The 25628-nt window shown below is 49.7% G+C and overlaps 1 protein-coding gene across 1 annotated transcript in view; it reads left to right on the top strand.

Moving 5' to 3' along the window:
• The window catches only part of LOC128728947 (uncharacterized), a 31256-nt gene extending 6963 nt beyond the window's left edge, over positions 1-24293 (top strand). The window contains exons 2-4 of the mRNA XM_053822598.1: positions 13231-13868; positions 14016-15646; positions 23512-24293. Coding sequence (XP_053678573.1) covers positions 13231-13868; positions 14016-15646; positions 23512-24293 — 3051 coding nt within the window. The remainder of the gene's footprint in view (positions 1-13230; positions 13869-14015; positions 15647-23511) is intronic.
• The last annotated feature ends 1335 nt before the right edge of the window (positions 24294-25628 follow it).

Raw genomic sequence — 25628 nt, 5'->3', positions numbered from 1 at the left:
CTGTTTTACTTTTCGGGAGGTCTTAACCTTTTGGTTCGCTTGTCTTCCCCGGTGGTGGCGTTCTTGGCGCAAACTGGCTGCCGGCGGCCTAAGACCGGGTTCAAGGACGATGATCTCCAGCAAAACCCCAACACCGACGCCATTAGGATCTGTCACAGGACACCAGAAGGCCACCAGAATTTTCGAGCTTGCTCGTTTAAGTTTGGGAAGAGAACGTCAAGCGTGGAGGCTGAAGCTGCGTCTTTGCGCCTTTCTGGAATGCAACCGTGACACCTCACAGGAGAAGGTCAGCCCTTTTTTGGGCGATCTTAACCCCCCCCCCCCACCCCCCCCAAAAGTGAGCGGGAAACTGCTGCACGCGGTTTTCCACCGAAATTGTGCATCTTGTTGCGTTTTTTTGTCTTCTTTTCTTCTCCCGCGATCCAGCTTCAACAGGGCAGGTCCCTTCACTCGGCATTCCTCGGATGGCCGTTGCTCCTGTTGCAGCCTGGGCCGGAAAGAAAGGTCCACCCTTCCTGTGGCCAACGGGCCTTCGCTCCCTCCCCCCTCCCCCCCCCCTCTCAAACCACCACACCGAAACGGGTCAATCAACCTGACGGTTCGGTTGCGGCGCGCTTATTAACAGACCCGATCAATCAGGAGCAAGTTGCGCGTGCTTTCGAAGGGTTCGAAGGTCCCAGAGGGGGGTGGGGGGGGGGGGAGACAGGGGAAAGGGTAAAGGACCACCACCCGTGTTGATAGGGGTGGCAAAAAAAAGGGGAAGACGGGGTGTCGGGGTGTGTGTGACGAGAATAAGAATTCTCGCCCGATTCCGATCGAATCGGGTCTTCGAAAGTATGCGGCCACAGGACATTCCTTCTAACCTTTGCTGCACCGGCGAAAGAGATGATGAAGGTGGTGAAGGACAAGGCAGCGGGGGGGGGGGGGTGGATGGGTTGTAAAGGGGGAGCAAAACTGGAAAAACTACATTCACTTTGGCCCCTCGGGTGGCAGACCCTGCCAAAGACCGCCCGACCGATCGGTTCCGACATTTTGGCGTTTAGCTCTTCTCCCTTTCTCTCTCTCTCTCTCTCTCTCTCTCTCTCTTTCTCTCCTTCTCTCGCTCTCTCTCTCTCTCTCTCTTCCTCCGCCTCATTCTTGGCCTTTCTCTGGCCCGCTTTCTGGTGCTCTTTCTCCTTTCACACACGATCGGACCACACGTCGCACGACACGATGGTGTCATTCCGAGGCTCCAGGCGTGTCGGTATGGTTTTATTCACCTTCACATTTTGCGAAATGAAGCAAGCGGGCGTCTCGCAATCCAAATCCTGAAAACCGCACGCAAAATCGCACCGGCACCTGATAAACCGACCGTGTGACTGTGTGTGTGCGTGCGTGTGCGTGTGGGTGCGGGTTGTCCTGTCGTTCAGCGGCCCAAACGAGTACGAACAGCTTTATCTTCATCCCCAATTAATGCGCCGCTCGGGTTTCGGGTTTTGCAAACAGTCGATGACCGGTTGATTTAAAGCAGAGCAGCCGGCGGGAATGTAGCGGCAAGCTGGCGAGCAAAAAAGTTAAAACCTTAACTCCCGAAAAAATCCACACTGGCTTAAATGCAGCCGGCTGGAGCGTTGCAAAGAAAAAAAAGTAAACTAAATGCATGTTAAAGTGGGGGGGATTTTGATTTGAGCTGGTTGCTTGTGTGTGCATTTTTTTTTTCTCCCCCTTTTGCACTAGTGTCTTACTTATCTCGGGTTGGTATTCAAATTTGGCTAATTGATTTTCGTGGCAGGAAATGCACGAGAACCTGAAGCGCACCATGGATAGATCCGGTGTCAGGAGCTTCTGAGGGCATCTAAATCCTTGAGGTAGATTTGAGCGAGATAATACTCGATTTTTTGCATAAAAGAGTCTTTGGGAATTTCAACATAGTCTACAGAAACCTCAATCATTGTTATTATATTTTAAAATCAGTTTCAATCTTATTGTTTGAATGGGTTTCACTAATTATTTAATAACAATTTATTTTTTTGATTTTTGAAAAATCAACCAAAACTTCACATAATTTCTTGGGAGCTGCCAAGGGCCAGAAATCCTTAAACAGATCAAAAAGTGTCATGGTATGTATAATTTTATTTGTTCTGCATATTGAAATATTAAAAAAAACTAATTTTCATTAAGCAAAAATGATTGATTTGATTTGAATTTAAATAAAATTTTCAAATATTATTAAAAAATTTATTAGTCCTTGTAATCATTCTCAGTAACTTATCAGCGCATTCTTGTTGGCTTAACCGATTGTACCTTTTTTCATTTTATAGACTCTCTTATTTTATAAGCTCTTAATGCCGTGTGCATTGATTTGCATCAAACTCAATTTTGTTCTCTCTCTCTTTCTCTCTCTCTGTTCCATCTTAATGTGCATTGATCAAAAGAAATCCAAAACCAAAATAAAACAAAACACTGCACACGCTTAGAAGCCCAAAAGGATAGCGTGCTGGCTCTCTCCCCATATTCGACATGCCTTTATGATTATTATGCATAATATATTCCGCGCGTTTATAGCTTCATCCGCGCTGCCACAGCCTCCGCATGTGTGATTAAACAACCCCAGCAGAGTTTGCAGGTTAATTTGTACCAAAATCCCCCGGGGCAGCGCGAACCCGCTACCAAGCCACGCCGTTTATTGGCGAATATTTCGTTCCCGCGAGCTCCCTAAACCCGGGCTCTTGATTGGGATTTTCTGGGCGAAAAGTGTGCTGCGATGCAATCTACCCCTCCCCTCACTAAGGTAGGGGTAGGAAGAGACTGAGAAGAGGAAGGCGGAAGACCAACAAGCACAAATTTATGTCCCGCAGCAGTGGCCGAATAACCAACCGAAAGAACACGTATTAATTACCGACGATTTGTGTTGCATGATAAGAGTGTAACAGAAAAAAAAAGTCATTAAAAAAAGCAACCCCTCTCTTTTAAGCCCTCCCACCCATTCACCCCACCCGTGCACATCCCTGGGAAGGTTCGAGCCTGCGTTCACACCAGAACTGGGCACCTGTCGCGTTCGCTCGCACGGAGGTTTTCCATTCTTCTGATGATGGAAGTTTCCACTAGACACTCGGCTTGACCTTCTCCGTAAAGCCCATTTTGCGAACTTCCTCCCATCCGCGGGGGGTTCAGTTGCATTCGTTGCAAGCGACAAAAAAAGTACATTTCCCAAATGCTATTAGCGGCGTGGTAAAAGCCGCCCAAAAAAAATGCATTAAAACCAAGCCAAAAGTGCAACGGTTCGAATTTATGCCGCGGGGGTGCGCGAGTTGAATGACACTCCGTTCGGTGCAACCGCTGGTCCCGGTAGCGTACCCTTATTCCCACCCACCATAGCAAACCACCCACCATCGACCGGTTTTCCCAAGTTCAATGGTGCGGTGCGTTTTTTTTTTTTTTTGATTTGCCGGTACCGGCATTTTTCGCCACTCTATTCCGTGGCCGAATGGCCTCCCCTACGCCCATCCACGGTTCTTTTCGCTTCCATTGACGGGGGCCATTCACACCCCCGCACGGGTTTCACCCTCACAGGGAGGGTTGCGGCTTTTTTTTTCCCAACACCCGGCTTATACCGGCCGGCGGAATGTGTTACTGTGCGTTCAAAAGAGCAGCGGCGAGCGAAAGCATCGCCCACCGGCCGGTTTAACCCTTGAGTGGGAGAGCTGAGTGATTATTGCATTTTTTTTCTTTCTCTTGCTTTATTCTTTTCACCCGATTGTATGAATGGAGGTTAAGGTGTGTTCTGGGCTGGATTGAAGAGTATTTTTTTATTATCACCATTCAATCAAATTTGCGCACCACTCGTGTTAAGGGTTATCTGTTTCACTACGAGCTAGTAAAAGAGAGCCACCACTTCATTGCAGCGCTGCATGTTCAGCCGGCCGGTGCGGGTTTCATCTCAATCCTCACGGGTGGCACTCGTAGTGAACGTGTCACGTGCTGGTGAATCAACTGGCCAGATGAACGCGTTCACGAACGAAAACCTTGAGCTTTGAGTGTCTCGATGCCAACCGGCGGGAAAATTAGCCAATCCTGGCCTGCGCCGGTCGTTCACGAATGGTAAATTAGCCGTTGCTCAGTGACACTCAACGGCACTCAGGTCGCTCATGTCGTAGCGCATGCCATTTTGAAAAGTAGCGGTACTCATTTTCCGGCTGAACTTGCACGAGCGATACACTGCGTACCGATTATGTCGGTACACCTTCACTGGTAATGAACACTTTTCAGTTTTGACGAGACAAGGCGTTGGTTTTAGGCTGAATCGTTAAAATTCGCTGCTCCAAGGATTGGTCGAATTCGTTCAAAGTACTTACACGTATTAAAATAATGTATAATTTATTTGAAAATTCTCTTCAAAAGTTACATGTAAGAAGTTTTGTTCAAATTTTAAGCTAAGTATAGTGTTTATTTACGTTAAAAAATATGGAAAGGATTTTAAAGCAGCATTAATGCAATTACTTTGCTAATGTTTCTCTGTATTTTACACACAAAACTGGGTAAAAACATCCTGTAGATTTAACAGTATACACCATCCTTTGTATACAGTGAAATGTGTACATTGAAAAGATTTTTTTTTTACTTTAAGCGACTTTAAGAAGTGAATGTGCTCAAGGCAGCATTTACAATAAAAGTGTTTGTAAGGGAAGAAATCACTAATTCTTAAATTAAAAACCCAAAAAGTATGGAAACTTATTTAATTAGTTTACGCATATTTTCTAAAACTTCTTTCTTTATATTTTATGTTAATATTTGATTATATATAGATATTAAATACATTTCAAACACTTTTTTATAAAGATTTTGGAACAAAATTGGAATCGCAATACATGCATTCAAAATTATTCGAGAAAAATTCTACACTGCAATCTACACTGCATTTCCATGAACTAACGAAAATGAACTGTACAGAAAACAATTTTACCCAGGGTAAACCATCACTCAATGAACATCCAAGAAGTCATTCATCCGTGCTGATCTCATCAGCTCTCGCGTGAGCTCGTTCATTCACTACGTGAGCGACACCAGCTCCGGGGGTACAGAACTGAGTGCCCGAGTTCACGCGCACGTGCGCAATTCGTCTCCCAATTTCAAAGGAGGCGCACGCGCCCGTTACAAATGAACACATGCTGTCGGCGTTTACCGGCATTTTTTTGGCGGAAAAACAAACCATCGGAGTTGAAAAACCAACGTGCTCGAAGCAACAATACAACAGACATCCAATAATCAACCCCAAACGGACGCGGTTTCGAAGCATTACCGATGCGAACCGATTGATATTCGACGATTTGCGAAAAGAGTCCGGTGTCGCTTGCATATGCAAGAGCTTTTTTGTCGATAAAACCGTGGCGTCAATTTTTGCCGGGTGTTTTGTTTAGTGTTTCGTTCCCGTCAGCCTGCTGCCCTTATTTTGTAGCTCGTGTGTATCTTTTTTTTTTTCGCGTCTTTTGCGCGTCTTTTGTTTTGAGTCTCGATTACGATTACCCGTTACAAGGATCTTTAAATTAGGACGAAGGATCTCGTATACCTGTTGCCCGTGGGCAGAGGAGCGTTGTTTATTCATTTTCAAACCAACGCACCTTTTCTCTCCCCTGCCCCGCAAGAAGAGCTAATTATTGCGCGATTAGCGACAGGCTCCCAGAAAGGGCTCGTACCGCCCGGCTTAGCATCTGCCAGGTCGAATGATGAGCCGGCATGTTTGCATGCACCAGGCACAAGGTGTGCAACCCGCAGCATCAAACGAAGCCTGCAAGGTTGGCTCTCTCCTTCTCGCACCGTACGCTCGTGCGTGCTCTTGCTTTCTCCGCACGCACCTGTTCCCAGCGGTTGACCCGAGCGCACCAACACCAGCACCCGCGCGCACGGGAGAAATGCGAGATGATCACGACACTCGGGCCAGCGCCCCGAACTGGCTCAGAAATGGTCAGCTTCGTGTTCGGTGGAACCCGCATCCGCAGTCGGCCATTCGAACGGGCTGTGACATGATATGGGGACGGGATGCTGCTCGGGGCTTTTATTTTTCTCCATTTTTTCCTCTTCCTCCCCCCCCCCCTCCCCGCCCCCAAAACCTCAATCCTTGGGTTAGCGCAGCAGGACGAAGGGGTAGGCGGTAGGTTCGGGCACAAGGGGGTTCGCTCCAGACGCCGGTAATGGGACAGGCATCATTCTTCCGCACTGCAGTGTTCGGCACGGCCCTTCAATTAAGCCCTCGCCCTCCGAACCCTTTTCCGTTCCGCGGTGTGTCACCCTGTGTTAGCGGTCTTCTTTTCGCACAGTGGGCGTTGGCGGGTAGGGACGATTGCAATTGGAAAGGCACGGTTAAGGCGTCCACGAGCACTGCTCGCGATGTCAGAAATGGGGAGCAAAACAGAAGCATGAACTCGCAATAAAACCTCCCAATTATGGCCTTCAGTGGGCCCTTTAGGGTTCCAATGTTCGGCGACGGTACATGTGGTCGACTACCGCATGCACGGTGCCAGGGACAGGGAGGGGATAGAGATGGAGCAGAGGAAAGGGGGGGGGGGGGGTGACCGGCAACCGGGATACATCGATGATCAAGACCAAATGTATACGCTGCGGGAGAGCGCCAGAACGTAGCAGAACATCCGTCAGCTCTTCGGCTGGCGCTGAGATGAGATGAATCATTTTTTAGACTGTTTTTTTTCCAAAACAGCCCGTCTTCGATAAGCTACGAAGCTTCGAAGGCTTCTGGAGTCACCTACCTACCCTTTAATCACAGCAGCAAGTGTTACGTGTTTTATGGGAGGTGTTGTAGCCCAACTGCATCTTGAGAGTAAGAAAAAAAACATAAAAAAGTGCAACATTTTATAGCCAAAATACTCGCACTCTTGACCTCCAATTCAATCAGGCCCAAAGCGACCTTTCACCCCATGCCAGTTCCTTTAAGCGTTCCTTAAACGCGTGAAGAAGGGAATCGCCCTGAGATGTCAGACATTTCAGCACGAATAAAGCTGCGCCACAAGTGTTCTTCCTGTTTGGGGCTAGCTATCTGAAGGAAGAGGGAGTGTGCGTGAGATTCGCTGTGATGCTTTGCCGGCAACCGAGTGGCAATGTAATAAGTTACATGATGGAAGGGCAGGTGTTCGAGACCAGTGATGCTGGAATCAAGCGTGCGATGAAGCGGCTTCGTACTGTTCTTTTGCCGGTACACCCAACCTCACACACAAGCCCTGACTCAGTCTTGTGCAGGGAGGAGTGTTATCTCTCTCTCTTTCCCTCTCTCACTCTCTCTCTCTCTCTCTCTCTTGCTGGGCAGGTGGTGGTCTGGTAGCAGGAAGAGAAGAGAGCAATTATGTGGCAAAAAGGAGAGAGCGCAGAACTGCCCGCTGAGCAGCAGCAGCGTACGAACAGTAGTGTACAAAACATTCGCGAACGAAAATGGTGTTCACCATCCGAGCTGGTGGAGCTATAAAGATAACGGAGATAGTTAAGGATAGTTAGTGTAAAATCACCAGCATCAGAGAAGGACACTCACAATAGGTGCGTTTCTGATTTTATTATTATTAATATTTAAACGCCTCATCCGCGAATGCAATCGCCAGCAGTACATTGTATTCGCAGAGAGGGAAGCTGAGAGCACACTGGTGAAAAGGCGGTCATAAGTCCCTTTTTTCACTAATATAATATATTATAGTTGCATGCTTTGGAGCACGGTTAAGAATGAAAAAATGACAGGCAAAAATTAATTAATTATTTATTTATTTAAAAAAAGATAATATATTATACTGCATTCAAGACAAATCTTTCAACACAAATAGTGCTGTCCTCTGCATGTCCAGCATCATGTTAAATGAGGGAAAGATTACTATTAAATACTTTTTGATACAAACAAAAAAAATAATTAAGACTGCGATTTGTTTATGGCTTTCCCACCGCACAGTGGACAACTCCCACACAAACACCGGGATAAAAATCTAGCGCTGGTATTTTCTGAGATTTTCATTTGTAATGTAAAGAATGTTCTAGAAGGTTAAATTTTACAAATTGAAGTTAATTACTTCTCAATTTTGCACTAAATCTGCATAATTTTGATGTACATGTAAATTCCAGCCTGAATTTATGCTATTGTAACGTATTTTTTTATAGGAATAATTTTTGAAGCACAGAAACAGGAGTTTTCTTATTGAATGATGAATTAAAATACGCATAAATACTTCTAGAATACTTAATCAAATAAAACTGTATGCCCAATAATGTGTTAAGGTAGATATGGCAGATGCAAATCAAGTAATGGTTATACTCCCTTCGTGTACCTTCGCTAAGCAGTTCGTCTGCTAAGTTTCAGTCACTTACAGTTCATTTTGGTACATCTATGAGATTTACAGAAGCAATTAGTAGCATCATGTCTTAAGTAAATGTCGTGGCAGCAATATATTCGATCAGTAACTGTCGTGATAGCGATACTACAACTTTACTTGAATCATCTATGGAGTCGCCCAGTCATTGACACTACGGCAATGCATTGTTTCAAGTTTGAATAATTTCATAAAATTGAAGATAAATAGTCACAGAGTAGTTTGAAAAAGATGAAACTTTACGATATATCAGGACTGTTTCTTGGCACAATGTCAAACTCAGAATTTGTATGGTTTTTTACCGATATTTTACCGATATTTTTTCTCTTTCCAAAATACTACCAGTTTTTTAAATCGACCCATTACCTATCAAATTATAGTAGTTTTGAAATGTTAGTTTTTTTAGTTATTTTGTGCTTCATTTTGAGCAAAATCAAACTTTGCGTCGTTTTGCTTGTATTTCGAAAACTAAAACACTTACAGATATAAAATTACACATTTTTCTTAGCTCAATTAGCTGTCGAAAATCCAATTTTGGTTTTCGGACTTTTATCCCGGTAAATGCCCAACGTGCACTGTGAAGTATCGCTGGACCGTTTTCCCGGCATGCACACAAACGCACCCTCCCACATCCGACGAGATGAGCGTAAACGAGACGCAACACACCGTGAGAGTGAAACACAACATACTGCGAGAGAGAAACCACGCTCAACATGATAGTGCACGAATGCGCGCGCGAGTGTTCAATCGCTACATCCCGGTTTGCACGCGCGCTCTCTCTCTCTCTATCTCTCTCTCTCGTTCTCGCTTGCTCGCTCTAGCATGTGCGCGCGCATACGACTCGAGGTTACGTTTTGCGATCGGTTCACATCACCCCGGATGATTTCGTGCACACTTGGAGCCAGGTTCAATCTCTCGACAACCGGCTTGCTCGTCATAGTACGCTTTCGACTTCGATCGCGAGCGGTAACGGTTGCAGCGTGACTCGCGAGTTCTTATCCGACATTTTTTTTGCGGTCTCGATCCTCTTTTACCGGTAAAAAAAAGAAGCCCTTTTTGTCAACGGTGCAAAAAAAAAAAAAAACACCCACAAACGCGCCTGGGACCGCGCTCTCGATATCGTCTCGCCGTTTGTGTGCTTTCCTGTTTTCTGGATCGGTGTTTCTTGCCACCGCCCCTCAGCTATAAACCGCAAAAAGGGTGGAGTTTTGCGAAGTTCAGCAAAAACCCCCCCCGAAAAGCGAATCATCAGCAGCCAGCATCCAGTTTTCGTTCAACACCCGTGTGTGAACATTGCGTGCTCAGATAGACGCTTGGAGCAAGGGCGTTTCTGACATTCTTTCGAGCCAGCCTCAACCACGAAGAGAGTTTGTGAAATACGAACGCAAAGTTAAACAAGAAGTGTGTGAACCTCAGCGAACCATTTTTGAAGACATTCCCGCGGGCATATTTCGCCGGCAATCCGCGTGGCATCTGACAAAACCCGCGCTCCATCCTTCTCCACACCACGATACAGCGCTCGTGGAAAGGTGGGCGACCATCTTTTTTTTTTTTTTCTTGCTCTCTGGTAATTCTTTCCGAACACTCGCGCGCGCGCGGCAAAATCCACAAGCCCCAAAAAAGCGGGCCCCTGCTCTGGTGGCATTGTGTGAGTGCTCATCCCGCGCGGAAGCCGGTGTGTTCGTTGAGGCGACGAATGGCGCAGCATCCCGCGCGCTCCCTGTAAACCCCCCCAGCCGCCGATGTACCGCCCGTTTCGGTGGAAAATGTGGTACATTCGCCAGACACGGACAGCTAGAGCAAAGGAAAGTGAAACCGGTGTGACGTCTCGACGCGTCCAGGTGTCCTGCTAGTGTGCGCATCTCGGGAGCACACCTTCTCGAGCACTTTCGGGGTGTATTTTTTTTTCTTTCGTTTCTTCTGTTGTGGTTTTTTTTTCTTTCGCGCTTCCACTTGCTGGGCCACACTCGCCACACACTCGCGCAACATTGGCGTTTGACATCCTTCAACCCCGCTGCATCCTCGAAGCCCCGGTCTCACCTGCAGATCATCGGTTTGCGGGCACAGCTGTGCGCGGCCCACCCGAGGGCTTTTTGTGCGTGTACGTGCGTGGCTGTGCGCGAGTGTTTGCACAAGTGTGTTGTGGGTGACGTGTAGTCGCGCGCCATCCATCCCAAGGTTGTCTAATCGTCATCCCGTGGGAGCGCCTGTAAAAGAAGCGGAAGAAGAGGGAGCGAAAAAGTGGAAGAAAACGAACCCAACGGTGGCTAAGCAAAAATTGACTCGAAAAAGCGGCCCGACATCCTCACTTCTGCTATCAAACTGTTTGCTGGAGAGAGCGAGAGAAAGAGAAAGAGAAAGAGAGAGAGAAAAAAGCAAACAAGAAAAGCTGCGAAAAATTCCACGATCAAACGTTCCCAGTTGCGGCCGGTCATCTCGAGTACGAGTGCGCGCATCCTTTCGGGCTTTTTTTTTTTTGCTTTCGTGCGTGTGTTTTATTGCTCCAAACAATTATCGATCCCCCACCTGCCCGGGGTGACGTGCGAAAAGAGTGGGGGGGGGGCTGTGCGGATCTTTCCCTCCCGGCTCGTGTGTTTGTGTGCGATTTGTGCGAGCTTCTAAAAGGTTGAAACAAGAAGAAAAAAGAAAAAAGGCGAGCCATTTTGGGCAGAGCCCCCAGGTGTGACAGGTGCGTCGCCGTGTACGTACGTGCGTGTGCGTGCGTGCTTTCTTTCGCATCGAAACTATCTCACCCATTTTCTGGTGTGCGCGCGTGTGGAAAAGATCACCAAGCCGGAGGGGCATCATTATTACGGCACATCCGATAGTATCGTATCCTGGGCGTATCGTGACCCCTCCTTCCAACACCCCCATCGGCACCTACTATCAACCAGCCTCAAATTACCGGCAGTGGACGAGAATAACTGTATCGATCGCGACGCGCGCGTGTGTATGTGTGTTTCGTTTTTTTGCGCGCGTATCTGATCGATTTATCGTTTACACGAGCCTCGTCTCGCGCGCGCGTGTGTGCCGCAAATTGCAGCCTCATTTTGCGGTGGGCTGTATATTTTTTTCCTTTTGATCAATTGAAGTTTTTTTTTGTTTTACACGACGTCATCAATACCGCAGGTGAGTTTTAGTGCGCTGCGTCGCATCCCTTCCGCAAGCCCCCACGAATGCGTTTCCTCGCGATAAATTCATATCCCTTCCTGTGTGGGGTGTTGATTAACCTTGACGCCCTAAGTATAAGTACGATAAAGCTCTTCCAGCGATGTGTCACACGTTTACAAAATCAAAGTGCCGGTGTGTCGACATTTTGAGTCACTTTTTGCATGTGTGTTTGGTTTCAAGTGGTTCGTGAAAAAAGAAAAGAAAAATGCCCATTTTAGAATCCAAAATCCTGCCCACGACACCTTCACACACGCGCAAACTTGTTCTCCATGTTGAGATGCTGCCTCGGCAGAAGTGCGAGATGCCACATCTGCTCACAATATGCCGGCCGGCTTTTTAGTGCTCCTCGCGAGCGTGTGTGTGCGTATTTTATTTTGCCCCCTTTTTTTGGATGGGGATTTTTTTTCTCGCTTCCTCTTCTACCATTTGCAAGATCGGCGCACCCGATCGCCCGGTCGTGTCTCTTTTTGTTCTTTTCGACACAGCCCAAGAATTGCAAGGAAGTGAGAAATCGCAAATGGAACCCCCACCTTAAACCTGTTGATTTATTTTACCCGTTCGCTCAAAGGCAGGTGTTTACAGCAAAGGCAACAATAGGCTCACAGTGTGACGTTCGAATGACGTTCTCGGTATTTGATTGCGAAATAATTCGCAAGAATTTCACAACTCCCGTCAGCTCAAGCTCAAGTGCTTGGATTGGTGTGCGTGTGTGTGTGGGTGCGAGTTTTGTGTTTGATGCATTTGATGAAGAATCCCGCCGGTAGGAAGTAACGAGTGATAATAGGCGTTGGTGTTGAAATGACCACCCACGCCAGAGTGATCCATTATGTCATAGATACGCCAATACACCCAAACGATCCTCCATTGCGTTTAACGGTTGGAGTGGAACTGCCCCACACCGGCTCAACTTATCGACGTTTCGATTCAGCCACTCACCGAGCACTCATTGAGTCACTCAAATGGACTCGCGCTCGCGGGAAGCCTATTAGGTGGGAGCGCTGAAATAGCGAGAGAGAATTGTTCTTTCCAAAGTGAGCGAAATCTCAGCGCTCTTTTGCGTTCCATGAAGCAAAAAAGAAAGAAAAAAAAGGGGGTGGAAACATCCCCCAGGTTTTATTCCCGTTTTTTGTGTGTGTGTTTTTTTTCCCTTCAAACCACCACCATCCGCGAACGGGTGTGTGCGTTCGCTTATTCCCCGGTGTTCCTGTTGTGCATCGCATTCCAATGACTCATGGGGAATTTTTCGTTCTGTTTTTACTCGCATTAATAAGTCAAAATCCGCGCGTGCAGACACCACCTGCCCTGCCTGTTCTTTTTCTTTTTTCTTTGGCTCGCTTTCGCGAAACGGGTGGAACTTAATTTAAGGCAGCAATTGAAGCACAATACTTCTGGCTGTGGATGAGTAATAGAAGGGGGGGGGGGGGGGAAGGGTGGCGTCTTCCGGTCGGGAAGAGTTTCTCTGATGCGTCATTCGCGCGCTGGTGCAGCCTCACGAAGGGCGTGTTAGTGGCATTTGTGCAATTTCCTCCCATTTTGCACCCGTTGGCATCTTCCTTATCGTGTCGCGTGCAAACGCCTTTCAGGGAAGAAAAGACCTGTACGACAAACATTCCCGAGCTCATGATTCATTCCTCTATCGCACGAGATGCTTTTTCCGCCATCAGCCTTAAATCGTTGCGGGTGTTTCCTAACCTTCTCTTGTTTGCTTTCAAAACCCCTCCCACAGGACAGCTTCATGATGTCTTTAGCTGAAATGTGGCTACCGATGGAACAGATCGACGATACGGAAGATCCCGATCTCAACCTGGACATGGTGCAGGATGACATCGTGTGTGGCGTACCCTCCTTCTATGATCCCTGTTTGTACCTCGACACCCGCATATCCCCGGACCAGAAGCTCCAGATCCGGCACGATTGCATGTGGGCCGGCCACTGCGGGGATCAGTCACATCCGGAGAAGAGCAACTGCTGTTGCGGACACAAGCTGGTGCAGCAGCAGCAGCAGCAGCAGCAGCAACAGCCGCAGCAGGCACAGCTACCAACACCTGCGGCATTCGTGCAGCAACCGTCGATCGGCACCGGGATCAAGAGTGAGCCAGAACCGCTCAAGGCGATCAAAACCGAATCGACGGTGGCGCCCTCTAGGGGGATCCTCACGAACGCGGTACCGGTGACAGGTGTCAACAGCAGCAGCCTCGTGAGTCGCACTCCAATCGCCATCACCAACGCCAGCGTCGGTACCAAATCGGTCGGTATCATCACCAATACTACCAGCCTTCTGACACCGTTTAAGGCTACCCAAAGTTCGGCACAAATCAAAGCCGGAAGCTCGATTCTCAAACGTCACCAGCAGCATCAGCAGCAGCAACAGCAGGAACAGCAGCAGCAACAGCAACATCAGCAACAGCAGCAGCAGCAGCAACAGGAGCAGCAAAACGCCATGGCCATCAACGGTGGCAGCTGCCGGCAGCTTCCACCTTCCCCCTCCTCCTCCTCGGAGGGTTTCTGCAGCTCGAACGAGAGTGTAGGAGAGCCAGACTGCGCACCGCTGCACCAGCAACACCTGCAACACCCGGAACAGAAGATTCTCCGGATACCTCACCTGCCCCGTGGGTCCTTTCTAGCGAAGCGCGAGCAGGATGTGCTCAGTATAGCAGCCCAAAACCACGCACGACCAGACACACCGCTCAGCCTCGACGATGATCCGCTCGAGTTTAAGCACCCGCATATCGACCTGATGGCGACCTGCACGATCGGTTCGAACCAGCAACGGTTGCTGCAGCCGACGGCTCCCGCCACCGGTGGGGCGATGTTCTCCTCACCGGTCTCCACGAGCGGGGTCAGCAGTGGCGGCAACTCCCCAACGATGACGGCCAGCAGTAGTAGCGGACCACTGTCAGGCGTAGAATCTCGTCCAATTGCACCCAGCGATCGGTTGAGTAATTGCTGCAACTGCGGCGGTAGCGGCGGTGGTGGTGGTGGTGGTGGTGGTGGTGGCAACAGCAGTAGAAGCGGTGGCCACACGACCTTGTGCTACTTGAACTACCTGCAGGACAGCAGCAGTACGGATATGGAGCTGCGCATAAAGAAGCTCCGCGAGCAGCTGTTGATGATTGACGGTTCCGATCACCTGCAGTTGCTGCATCACAACACCTACCATCAAGCGCAGCAACACTTCGATCGGTCGTGCTCACCGATAAGCCCGCTGGCGCAGCTGTTGGACGATCTGCAGGAGATCGAGAACAGCAGCAACACCCGCAGCTCTCTGTTCGATGATCAGCACCTCTCGGGGTCGGGCGCGGGCGGCAAGGGTGCGTCAGGGGACTCCGCTGCGCTGGGATTGCTGCAGCAGCAACACGCGTCCCAGCAACACGGGCCGCACCAATCGCATCAGCAACAGTGCGGCTGGAATAGTCTCGATCTGATGGGTCAGCTGTCACCGGTGGATGAGCGTAAGCGCCGGTTCCAGGCGCATCATCATATGCAGCGGGCGAATCGGGATCTGATACGGTTGAGTGATGACGAGGATGATGGAACGGAGTATGCGGTGAAGCAGCTCGAGGAGGACGATGACTTCACGACCGTCAGGTTGGATCTAGACGACGAGGAGGAGGACTACGACGTCGAGGACGATGAGGATGATGATGAGGAGGAGGAAGAGTACGATCAAGACGATGATGAGGAGGAAGAAGAGGAGGACGAGGAGGAGGAGGAGGAGGAGGAAGAAGACGACGTCGATAACAGCCCAGAGGAGGAGGATGAAACGTACACGATAGCTGGTGGACGTGGAAGAAGCCGAAATAGAGCCACACGCAACAACCACTATCAACACCGACGGTCGATGACTGCGTCACGGTGTTCCTATCGATCGCGTGACGTCATGAAGAAGCAGAAGAAGCAAGCGAATGGTGACGTTTTGCCGGTTCCGGTGAACGGCGGGATTGAGTGCAAATCGTCCTCGTCGGTGAAGATGAGTGCTGGAGGACAACAGCAGCAGCAGCAGCAGCCCGGAAACACCGGTGCAGGGCAGCTTCCGGCGCAGGATGGCGTGGGATCTTCGTACTTCGGTGATCACAGCTACACGCGCCCGAAGGGTGGTTATAATATGAACGAACTCGGTGTTCAAACGCCATCCGATTCCGGTGAGTACCAAGATCATGATCGAGAGATGCTGGCGCTGTGGGTGGGTGCTTTGACACGCCTGACTAATGCGCGATGAAGCGCGTCTCACGGCAGGTCACTCACTCTGGGAGCCACACACTCAGATTGGTGCGTGAGTGCGTGGGTCTGTTTCGGGCAGGGTTGTTCAACTAACGTGCGTGAGCTGGGTGACGCAGTGAAAGTGAAACCTAGCTGCGTGAGTGGTGAGATGCTGGCCTCATCTCACTGAGGGTTGCATAGTGAGATGGAATCGTCTCATCAGCAGTAGCGAGACGGTAACGCAGCGCGATTTGCGATTGCTTTAATTTGTGGGCTTTTTTGAATGGGAAAAAAACGATATTCGTTCTGCGAAGCAGAGTAATGTCTGCCGTTTAGCAGGAGCCTCAAATTCCACATTTCACGATGTGTCATTTATACTTTTTTTGTTGGCTGAACCCCGTGATAGTTTTAATTTATTAAGTATACAATATTCATTTTTCATTCCCACAACATTTTCAATTTAGATAAGCCTCACTTTACAGTTATGCACTTGTGCTAGTTTTATTATATTTGATTTGCATTTCGTCGAATCATGTCCCGTATCAACTTCCTTGTGGGCGAGACGATGCGTTTAGCCTATCTCAGTTGCAGCGCGCTTCATAAATAATAATACAAGGTCTTCCGAGGAACTAATGTTCAGATTGGACCAGCGTCATCAGCTCAGTGTTGAAGGCTACCAAGCCTTGTAGTAGGGTGTTATTTTTCTTTCATTAAAATGCAGCTATAAAATATTCATTCAACCTTTTGTCGGGTAATAGTTACTTTCGTATTTTTTTAACATCATATCAAAAGCTATATTGTTGTGCAATGTCATGCAATATTTGCTCGGCTTTTTTTTACATGCTTTCCTCAGTTAAAGTTCTGTTTTTCATCGATTCTTGACCTCGCAACCTACGCTCCCAGCAGTTTCATAATTCAAGCCCTCGGTTTCGGGCGGCTCCTCGCGGTTTAGGGACGACGCAAAAGCAGGGAGTACAGCCTACAACGCAACAACCCACACGACTTTTCACGATTTTCCCTCGTGACGTCACGGTTTAGGCGTGGCCCGTTTGTTCGCTTTTCGTATTGTCGTGTTTTTTTGTTGTTGCTTTCCTTCCTCCATCCCGTAGGAATCATCACCCCCAGCTCCTTGTTCTCCCCCCTGATACCTCCTCCTCCTCTTTCCCCCTCCCTCCCTCCCATCAACTATTAAACAGTCCTTTTGGGATTCCTGGTCCGTCTCGAGGCGTTCCTAGGACAACGACATGCAGCTAGGGGATAAAGAGAAAAAGGAAAAATTAAGGAAAAGTCCTACACCTACTCATGCCCGCGTGGGGTAAGGACACGGGAGCATGCGCCGTTTTCAGCCCCCCCCCCCCAACCAATGTTTTAGGGAGGAGGGGGAGGCATGTCTTGATGGGAAAGGAGAATGTTTTGGGGGGGGGGGGGGGTGAAGGAGAGGAAAGGTGGGGGACGTTCGGGTCGTCGCCCACACGAGAGTTAGTATGAGTGTGGTGGTGTGTGTGTGTGTGTGCGTCCTTTTGCGCGTGCGCGACTGTGGAAAACCAAATTTCCACCCCATGGGGTGGGAAAAGCGCCAGAACTGGCCGGAAAATGGGTGGCAGGGGGCCTGTTTCAGGGTCATCGTTCTGTTCCGTCTCGGCATCCCATGACGTCGTGAAATCCATGCGTGCGTGCGTGTGTGTGTGTGTGTGGGTGTGATTTCGGCATTTTCCTCCTTTCATCTCCGTTCACCGCAGTGGGTTGGCAAAGTTCCCACTTTTCATATACCCACGCGAGCAAAAAAAGAAGGTTATTTCCTCGGGTTTTCCCGATTTTTCACCTACCGTCCATTTGCCCATTTTCCTAAGACGCCACATTTTTTCCTTCCGAGCCGTGCGAGATGCGGGCTTCTTTAAGAAGCAAAACCCTTCGCCGCACCGGCACACCGGTGAAAAGTGCAGTTTTTCGTCCGTGTTTTCCCGGCGCCGGTTTGGGGGGGGGTTGGAAAATCGCGCCACATTCTGCCGGCGAGTTGTGCCCGAAGGCATTTTGCATAATGCAGCAGTGCTGCTTTGTTGCACGCCAATGAAATGATGGGGAGGGGTGCGTTAGATAATGAAAATTCCTCCCTTGTATGCCCCCCTCCCCCCCCCCCTCTCCCCGCAACTCACCCAGACGCGACGTGGAAAAAGGAGCCGCACGGTGTGTGCGTACGTGGTGGCGCAATGCGGGCGGTGCAGCATCCGGGTGACTCCAGGGGTTGAGGGAGAGGAGGGGGAGGAGGGTGGAATTTCCGTTTGTACACCTCCCTCCCGCCTCACCCTTTCCAGAGATGCAACGGAGCAGCAGAACCGCCGCAATACTTTCACTTTCGAGAGCTACTAAAGTTCGTTAAACCAACGAGAGAGCGAGCAATAGAGAGAGAGAGAGAGAGCGAGAGAGCAAACTGAGAAATTCGCTTCCTTTTGTAGCTTCCTCTCCCTCTCTAACACCCGTCAGCCGCTTGGGTGGGGTGCAGTTTTTCATAATTTCCCTTTTCCCGAATGAAGTATTGATTTCGGGGTGGTTTTTTCCTTTTTTTTCCCCCCACTGCAATTCCCGGAAAATGGCTGCAAGCCAACAAACGGGCACGTCAGCTCCCAAAACCCCTCCTGCGGGATACGTTGCGGCTTTTTTTTCTTTTTTTTTTTACGTTTGGAATTTTTCCTCGAATTTTGTTGTTTAATTTTTGCCGTTTTTTTTCTCTCTCTCTTTCGTTTGCTTGACCACATGCGATAGGGGATGAATTTTTCATTAACTTGAAGGGAGAGTCCATCTCCTCCCCCGCCTCCCCTCATTGCCCCACACCCGCCACGCACACGCACGTGTGCGTGAGCATTTCCTTTTTTCTGCCGGACCTTGCGTAACTTCCCCTTCCCCGCCCACCAATCTCCCCACGGTGACGTCATGGGAAAGGCGAAAAATCCTGCCCGCGCGCCCGCCTCTGCTGCCCTTCCGCGACGCCTCCAAGCCCACATTTATGTCGATTTCTATGCTCACCGAAAATGATACGCGCGCGTGCGTGGTGCAGGGAAGGGCTGGGGGTGGGGAGAAGGATTGAAGGGAAGTGGAAATTGCGTACGTTTTCCTTTCAACTGCCAGGGTGTCCCGTGGGGGGCGAGAGAGAGAGAGAGAGAAAGAGAGAAGGAGGCAGAAAAGCGGAAGAAACGAGCAAGAACCTTTGGGAAAAAGGGTGGGTAAAGGGGAGATGAAGCGCGGGCTCGAACGGGAAGGGGATTGCGCTCAAGGTCACGGGCCTTTCGAGTTCATTAGCCCCTCCGCTCCCCCGCCCCCCTCGCCACGCTGGGGTCTAGCAGTGGGAGTGAAAGAGCACACGAGCGCGCTAGCAAAAGAAAAGCGCCTATCCCTTTTCGATGCGAGAGCGAGAGCGCATGTCCAAGGGTGTGGTGGTGTGTGTAGGGACCACGGGAGGGGGGGGGGAGACGGTGGGGCTTGGGATAGTCACACGACGTCGTGTGGCGTGGTCGAATGGAAATTTCAGTGCGCATGGACAAGGACACCCGGATGGGAAGGGTGGGAGAAAACTCGTCATCGGAGGGAGGGAGCGAAGAGGGGTGGCAAAGGGCCGGTTCCGGTTTGCATAACGCAACGTCCAACATCACCCGTTATTAGCTGAGACGACGCAGAAAGCGATCGGAATGAAATACGCGATTTGTAGCAAGCCAAAAAGGACTCGAATGTCCTTTTTTTTTGCTTCGAAGACAGACGCACACAAAAAAAAAAAGCACACTCCTTTATCCTTTATCGCTAGGGGAGACTCGCACACATTCTCCACGGACACCCTTTCTCTCGGTATTTCCTTCCACTTCCGGTGCGTGTGTGTGTGTGTGTGTGTGTGTTGTGTCCTGTCCAAGGACAAAGGAATGCGTAAAAAGGGAAACTCCCGACGCGACTGAAAACTATCATCGCGTGAATAGTCCGCACCCCGCCCTGGTGACCACCCTTCCTTTCCTCCCCCCCCCCTCCCCACACCTCTCTCACCGCTTTGGGCTTCGACCCTTTTCCCTTCGATTCGCTTCCGTATTTTCCATTTACGCACACACGGCAAAAAGCGTAAAGACGCGTGCTTTTTTTTGTTACATTTCCCTTTTCGGTGTGCTGTCTGTCTGTCTGGTGCTGCATGCGCTTTAAACAAACGCTACAAAACTGCGTAATTCCGGCTTTAGAAAATGTGCCATCACAAAAGAAATATACGCGCCCGGCTGGGAAGGATAATTGCTAGGGGTATTGTGTACAGGACTCGCAAGGACCTTCTCGACAGGAGCAAGCAAAATGAAACCTACCGCGCGAGTCGGCTCCGGTGGACAACGTTTTGTATACCGATTTTATATCCGCTCGCTTTGAATGTGATTTTCCAACACCGGAAGCCGGCCAACTATGGCGAATGGTTTGTCTTTAATTGCAGTCGAAAAAATGTCACACACACACACACGCACGCACACACTAACACGACGGCTTGCAGCTTCCCAATAGCCTGTCTGGTGCGTTAGATAATAGCGCTAAAGTAGCGCCCCGTCTAGGCCTAAGGGCAGGGTTACTAACCCACCATCGGAGTTGCTTCGTCTCCTCCTTCTTTCTCCTTTCACCACCTCGAGGAAGCGTGGGGGGGGGGGGTTGAAATCCGCTCTCCACCCCATTAAACTTTCATTCATGATAAATATCTTTCAGCCCAAAAACCGGATCAAGGTTTTTACCCCGCCGAAAGGGGGGGGGGGCGAAAGGGGACTCAAAGGATCACAGGGGAAGGAGGGGGATGGTCGCTTTCCGCAACATTCCGAGGGCCGGTTTTCTGGTCCGTGTCACCCTTCACCCTTTTGGGCCCCCCCCATCACCGGATCTCTCCCCTTTTCCCAGACGCTCCTTTCTAATGTCCACATTTGGTTGTGTGGTATTTTCTCTCTCTCTCTCTCTCTCTCTCTCTCTCTCTTTCTCGGGTTTTTCTGCCCTTCCTACGCCCGCCTACGTCTGCCCGGTGCGCATTCGTCGCGTGACTTTTCGTTTTGTTCTATTCTATGCGCTTGTTTTCTTTTTCGCTTTTCTTTTTTATTTTACGCACACGTATCTAACAGACCCGGGGAAGGAATTTTTCAATGATACATCTCTCCCTCTCTCCTCCCCCCCTTCCCCCCATCCCCCACCCTTCTCCTTCCCGAAGAGATGCGGAATGCGGCGAAACTGCTGCTGCTTAATCTTTTTCCGCCGTGCTTTTGGCGTGTCCTCGTTTCTTTTTTTTTTATTGCTCCTTTTTTTTTGCGCGCGCGAACTCCCCATTCCGTGCCTGCTTCCTCGCCCAGTGTCCACGCGAGCGAGCGAGAGAGAGAGAGAGAGAGAGAGCAAAGGCCCGCCTGCTCGCATCCTCCAGACGCTTTTTCAAGCGGAGGAAACGCGAAACGCCAGATAAAAGCTGGCTGGGGCGAAGGACCACTCCGAGCATATACGCACAAATCAAACAGCAAAAACCGGTAATGCCGCGCACAATGGCACACAAAAGGAAGAAGGTTTTTGCTAAGAAGGCAACGCACAACAGCAGCAGCAACAAAACGCTACGGCATATAAATGAGGAGCATAAATTCAGCTCATGCGAAAAGAAGCGGCGGGGAACGGGAAGAATGCGCAGGAGAGACGCTCTCGAAGCTTGAAGCAAATATAAATTATAACGAACCACATGCGTGTGTGTGTGTGACAACACCATCCTGCGCATCGTGGGAACTGTCTCGACTGTCGGGAATGGATCCTGGAGGAATTTTGCCGCGCAAATTTTTTTGCGGGAAAAACGAATCCGTCACCCCGTGGCAACCCTTTTCCGATTTTTTTCTTCTTCCTTCGATCGTGCTGTGGTATGTAAATGTGTGTCTGCACGTGTGACGTTGCGTAGACCTTTGTGAGGAATTAATTCCGCAAGCCATTTAGCACCGAAACTTGGCTATCGCGACACAAAGAGAGAGAGAGAGAGAGAGAGAGAGAGGGTGAAAAAAACCTGCTCCTAACGACGCACAAAAACGCGCCTTCGAGTGACAGAGGCTGGAGCCTTTTTTTTTGCCTTCTTTTTTTTCGCGCCTTCTCTTGCTTCTGACGTCGGAAGGAAGTGCCTTCTGGTGGTGAAAGGGAGATGCGCGCGCGTGTGTGGCCGGGGTAGCTGGAAAGGGACGAAAGACGAAACACAAGACGCGCGCGGAGTCTGCGAATGCCCGGGCGATATAAAGTGACGACGATTTTATTTCGCGGATATTCTTTTTTTTGTTTTGTTGCTTTATGCGCTGCTTTCGTTTGGGCAACTACGTTATGTATTCGTGGGGTTGTGTGGAAAGAGGGCGGCAAGAGGAGCGGAAGAGAGGGGAAGGGGGACGCGAAAAGGAAGCTGCTGGCCGGGTTCCACCACATGCAGCAAATGGCGCTGTTCGCACTCACGACGCTAACTAAACGCCTCGCAAGTCTCGACGAAGAGTCGCGCTCTTGTTGCTATGCGGAGGAAAAACGCATATATCTCGTCCTGTCGCAGCTGGGGGAGGGGGGGGGGGAGAAGAGTCGACTCTCACTCCTCCGTAGCTCCAGAGCAAGAAAGAGAGAGAACCAAAGGGAAAAAGCGAGAGAGAGAGAGAGAGTTGCGTGAGATCATGAAATGTTGTACCGTGGGACGAGCGTACTAACGGGGTGTGTGCTGTTATCGATTTGGTGGAGATAGAAGCCGAATAAGAGTAGTAGTAGACACATACACACGTGGACGGTTTGTGGTACTCGAAGTCTGGGAACGACAAAAAAAAAGGGAGCGCAGCAGCGTCATGTATAAAATCCACACGAACGAGAGTCTGAAGCTCCGGGGGAGTCCGTTTCTATCCTTTGAGAACGGAGCACATGTGTACAGAGAGAGAGAGAGAGAGAGAGAGAGAGAGAGAGCAATGTTGGTGATGGTCATGGTGTTGGGGGAAAACCCCAGCGTAGTTCAATGGAATTCATCCACCGCCTTGCGAGCAGTTTGCTTGCTAAAATTGATGCCGGAAATAATGACAACCGGGCGAAGGAAGCGCTCCGTCTGCGAATTAAGATTCTGACACCACCAAACAAGCGGCGGTGTGAATGTGTGTGGGAGGAGAAAGAATATGAGGCCACATCTCCGGATATGAGTAGACAAGTAGTTTAAAGTTGACACACTCAAACCCGCGGCAAATGACGAGTTAATAAGAAGACCCCCTTCTATAAATCCTGCCGGCGGCTTATTCATGTTAATATATTTATGTGACTGAGAGGATGGGTGAAATAAACACAGAATACACCCTCACACGGTGGTGTTGGTGGGGAAGGAGAGAGAATTAAAGATACCCAACACACGATGGTCTAAATTTCATCAAATTATTAAATCAACCTCCTTTTCTCTTTTCGCTCTCCCAACGCCGCGCCTTTAATTTTCCTTTTTTTTCTGCTCCTGCGCACTTTGATTGGGAATTGAACTCCCGCCGGTTCATTCCGGTGCACCTCACGCTATGCGTGGAGCTAACGGGGTACACTGGGAGCAAGGTGGTTCAAGAGTGGTTTCAATTTGAAGAGGAGTCGATGGATACATGCTTCAGTCTGGGAAGCCGATTGAAACGCACGGGGCACGTATCGATACATTAATGGTTCTCCTTTTTTTGTTTTGTTATCTCCACTTATCTTTCTGCTGCGCGCCTGTAATAGAGTGTGATATCGCGCACCTCGCACACCGAACGATGCGTCAAACTAACGTGCTAATTTTATCTCTTTCCTCTCTTATCTCACCTCCACAACACAGACGAAGAAATCGACGTCGTTTCGCTGGGCGAAAAGAACCTCCCAACCAACCCGACGGCGCGTGACTGCCGCCAACTGCAGTCCGAGGTGGCCAGCAAGATCCGCACCGCATCCACCCGTGGTGCCTCAAGCCTCACCCAACACCACCATCCCCACTATCAACGCCAGCATCAGCAACACCTCGGAGACGGTCAAAGCTCGGGCGGTGGTATCTACCCAACACCGGCCGGTTCCACGACCATCTCCGGTGCCAACACACCCCTACCAACCGGCAGTGGTTGTGGTAGTGCCGCCGCCTCACCACCACCAACCACCTGCAGTGGTTCACCCTCGAGTGGTGGTACCCACGCGAGCTCGAACCGAAAGCGATCCGGCGGCAAACGGTCCGGTGCCGGCATGTTCAAGCGCATGCGGCTTAGTTCCTCGAAGCGCCACGCTGCGGCCACCGGTGCCGGCTCGAGTGGCAGCGATGATCCGGCGGCTCAGGCCATCGCGGACGAGCTGGACACCGCGGAGAAGCGCAACCTGCACAACAACCTCGAGCGGCAGCGGCGCATTGGGTTGAAGAACCTCTTCGAGGAGCTGAAGCGCCAGATACCGCAGCTGCGCGATAAGGACCGCGCGCCCAAGGTGCACATCCTGCGGGAGGCGGCCGAACTCTGCCGGCGGTTGAACCGGGAAGCCGAGCAGGTGAACGAGCTGCGCCAGCGGCAGGTGAAGCTGTACGAGCGTGTCCGTTACCTGCGCTCTACCATGCACAGCCAGCGGCAAGGACACGAGTAGGTTGTGCCGGTTGCAACACACACACACACACACACACACACACACACACAGACATACGCAGGGTAAATGATTCTTGACGCCCACGTGATTGTGCGCCTCCATCCATTTCCGGTGGATTTTGATCAATCCCCTCCTCCCGTAGGGGTGGGTTTTTTTTTCGGATGGAGTGGTTTAACCTTGACTTTATATTGTAAATAAGGATAGAGGCAGAGAGAGAGAGAGAGAGAGAGAGAGAGAGAGAGCGCGATCGCACGAAATGAGACCTCGTTTTGGTGTAGAGATGGAAAACAGATAGTTCCTCTATTATTTTTTTTTTTTGTTTTTGTTTGTTTGTAAACAAATTTAACCACCTTCTTCCCGTTCCTCCTCTTTCATCCTACTACCACCTTACCTTGTAACTATACTGAATGCAATTGTACATAGAAGCGGGGAGAATGTGAGCAATCTAGGAAGCACTAGGAGGGAGATGTATAGAGTACGAGAAGAAAAAGGGAACCTTAAAAACCCCCTTTTTAAAACACCGTTACAAATAAGAAATTTAGTCTTTGACATCGATAAAGTAGACTCTTTTGAAGAAATTGTAGGATTGTTTTGGAAAAAAGAAACAATTTAGAGCCCCACACTCGGGGGCTGTGGGAACAACGAGTGAATCGGTGAGCCCGAGGGGGGGATTGTGAGAGCGAGAGAGCGAGATTGCGTCGGTGCATTTGCATCTGCCGGCGGCGTTAAATCGCTGTCAAGTTGCAGCTCGAATACATCGCTCTGCGTTTAATACTACTGCAGCTTTTAAATGCTCGCAGGGATTTTTTTGATGAAATGAGAGATAAATAGAGAAAGAGAGAGAGAGAGAGAGAGAGAGAGAGCGAATGTCGCGATGAGGTGCAATCGGTGAGATGAGTTTTCCCCGCCGTTCGTACGACGTGAGGAAAGTCCTTTCACCCGGCTCGAGAGAGAAAGAGAGCGAGAGAGAGAAAGGGTGCGAAATGGTCGCATTCACACGACGCACTTGTTGCGCGGATGCATTTGTGCGCATTATTTTGTTTTTGTTTTTCTTTCTGCTCGATCGATTTGCTGCCGGCCGGGTGGTGCTATTGTACATAGTTTGCATCCGATACTTGCGCGAGCAATAAATGCAGAGGACGTGAAACAGTAAGGCGAAGGAGAGCAACATAGAATGCAGTAGAAAGCGGGCACTGCTGATAGCCATATGATTGCGAGCATATGGCTCGAGGGGTGAGCATTTATTTGTGCTTCTAAACAATGTTGAAGCTATTAATGTGTATTATACACGCATGATACTATTACGTTAATTAAGATATTTAGGATACGGATACA

Source organism: Anopheles nili, chromosome X, assembly GCF_943737925.1.
Source record: "Anopheles nili chromosome X, idAnoNiliSN_F5_01, whole genome shotgun sequence".
NCBI classification, from domain to species: domain Eukaryota; kingdom Metazoa; phylum Arthropoda; class Insecta; order Diptera; family Culicidae; genus Anopheles; species Anopheles nili.
Note: the sequence above shows the minus strand (reverse complement) of the source record. Positions and strands in the feature narration are given on the sequence as shown.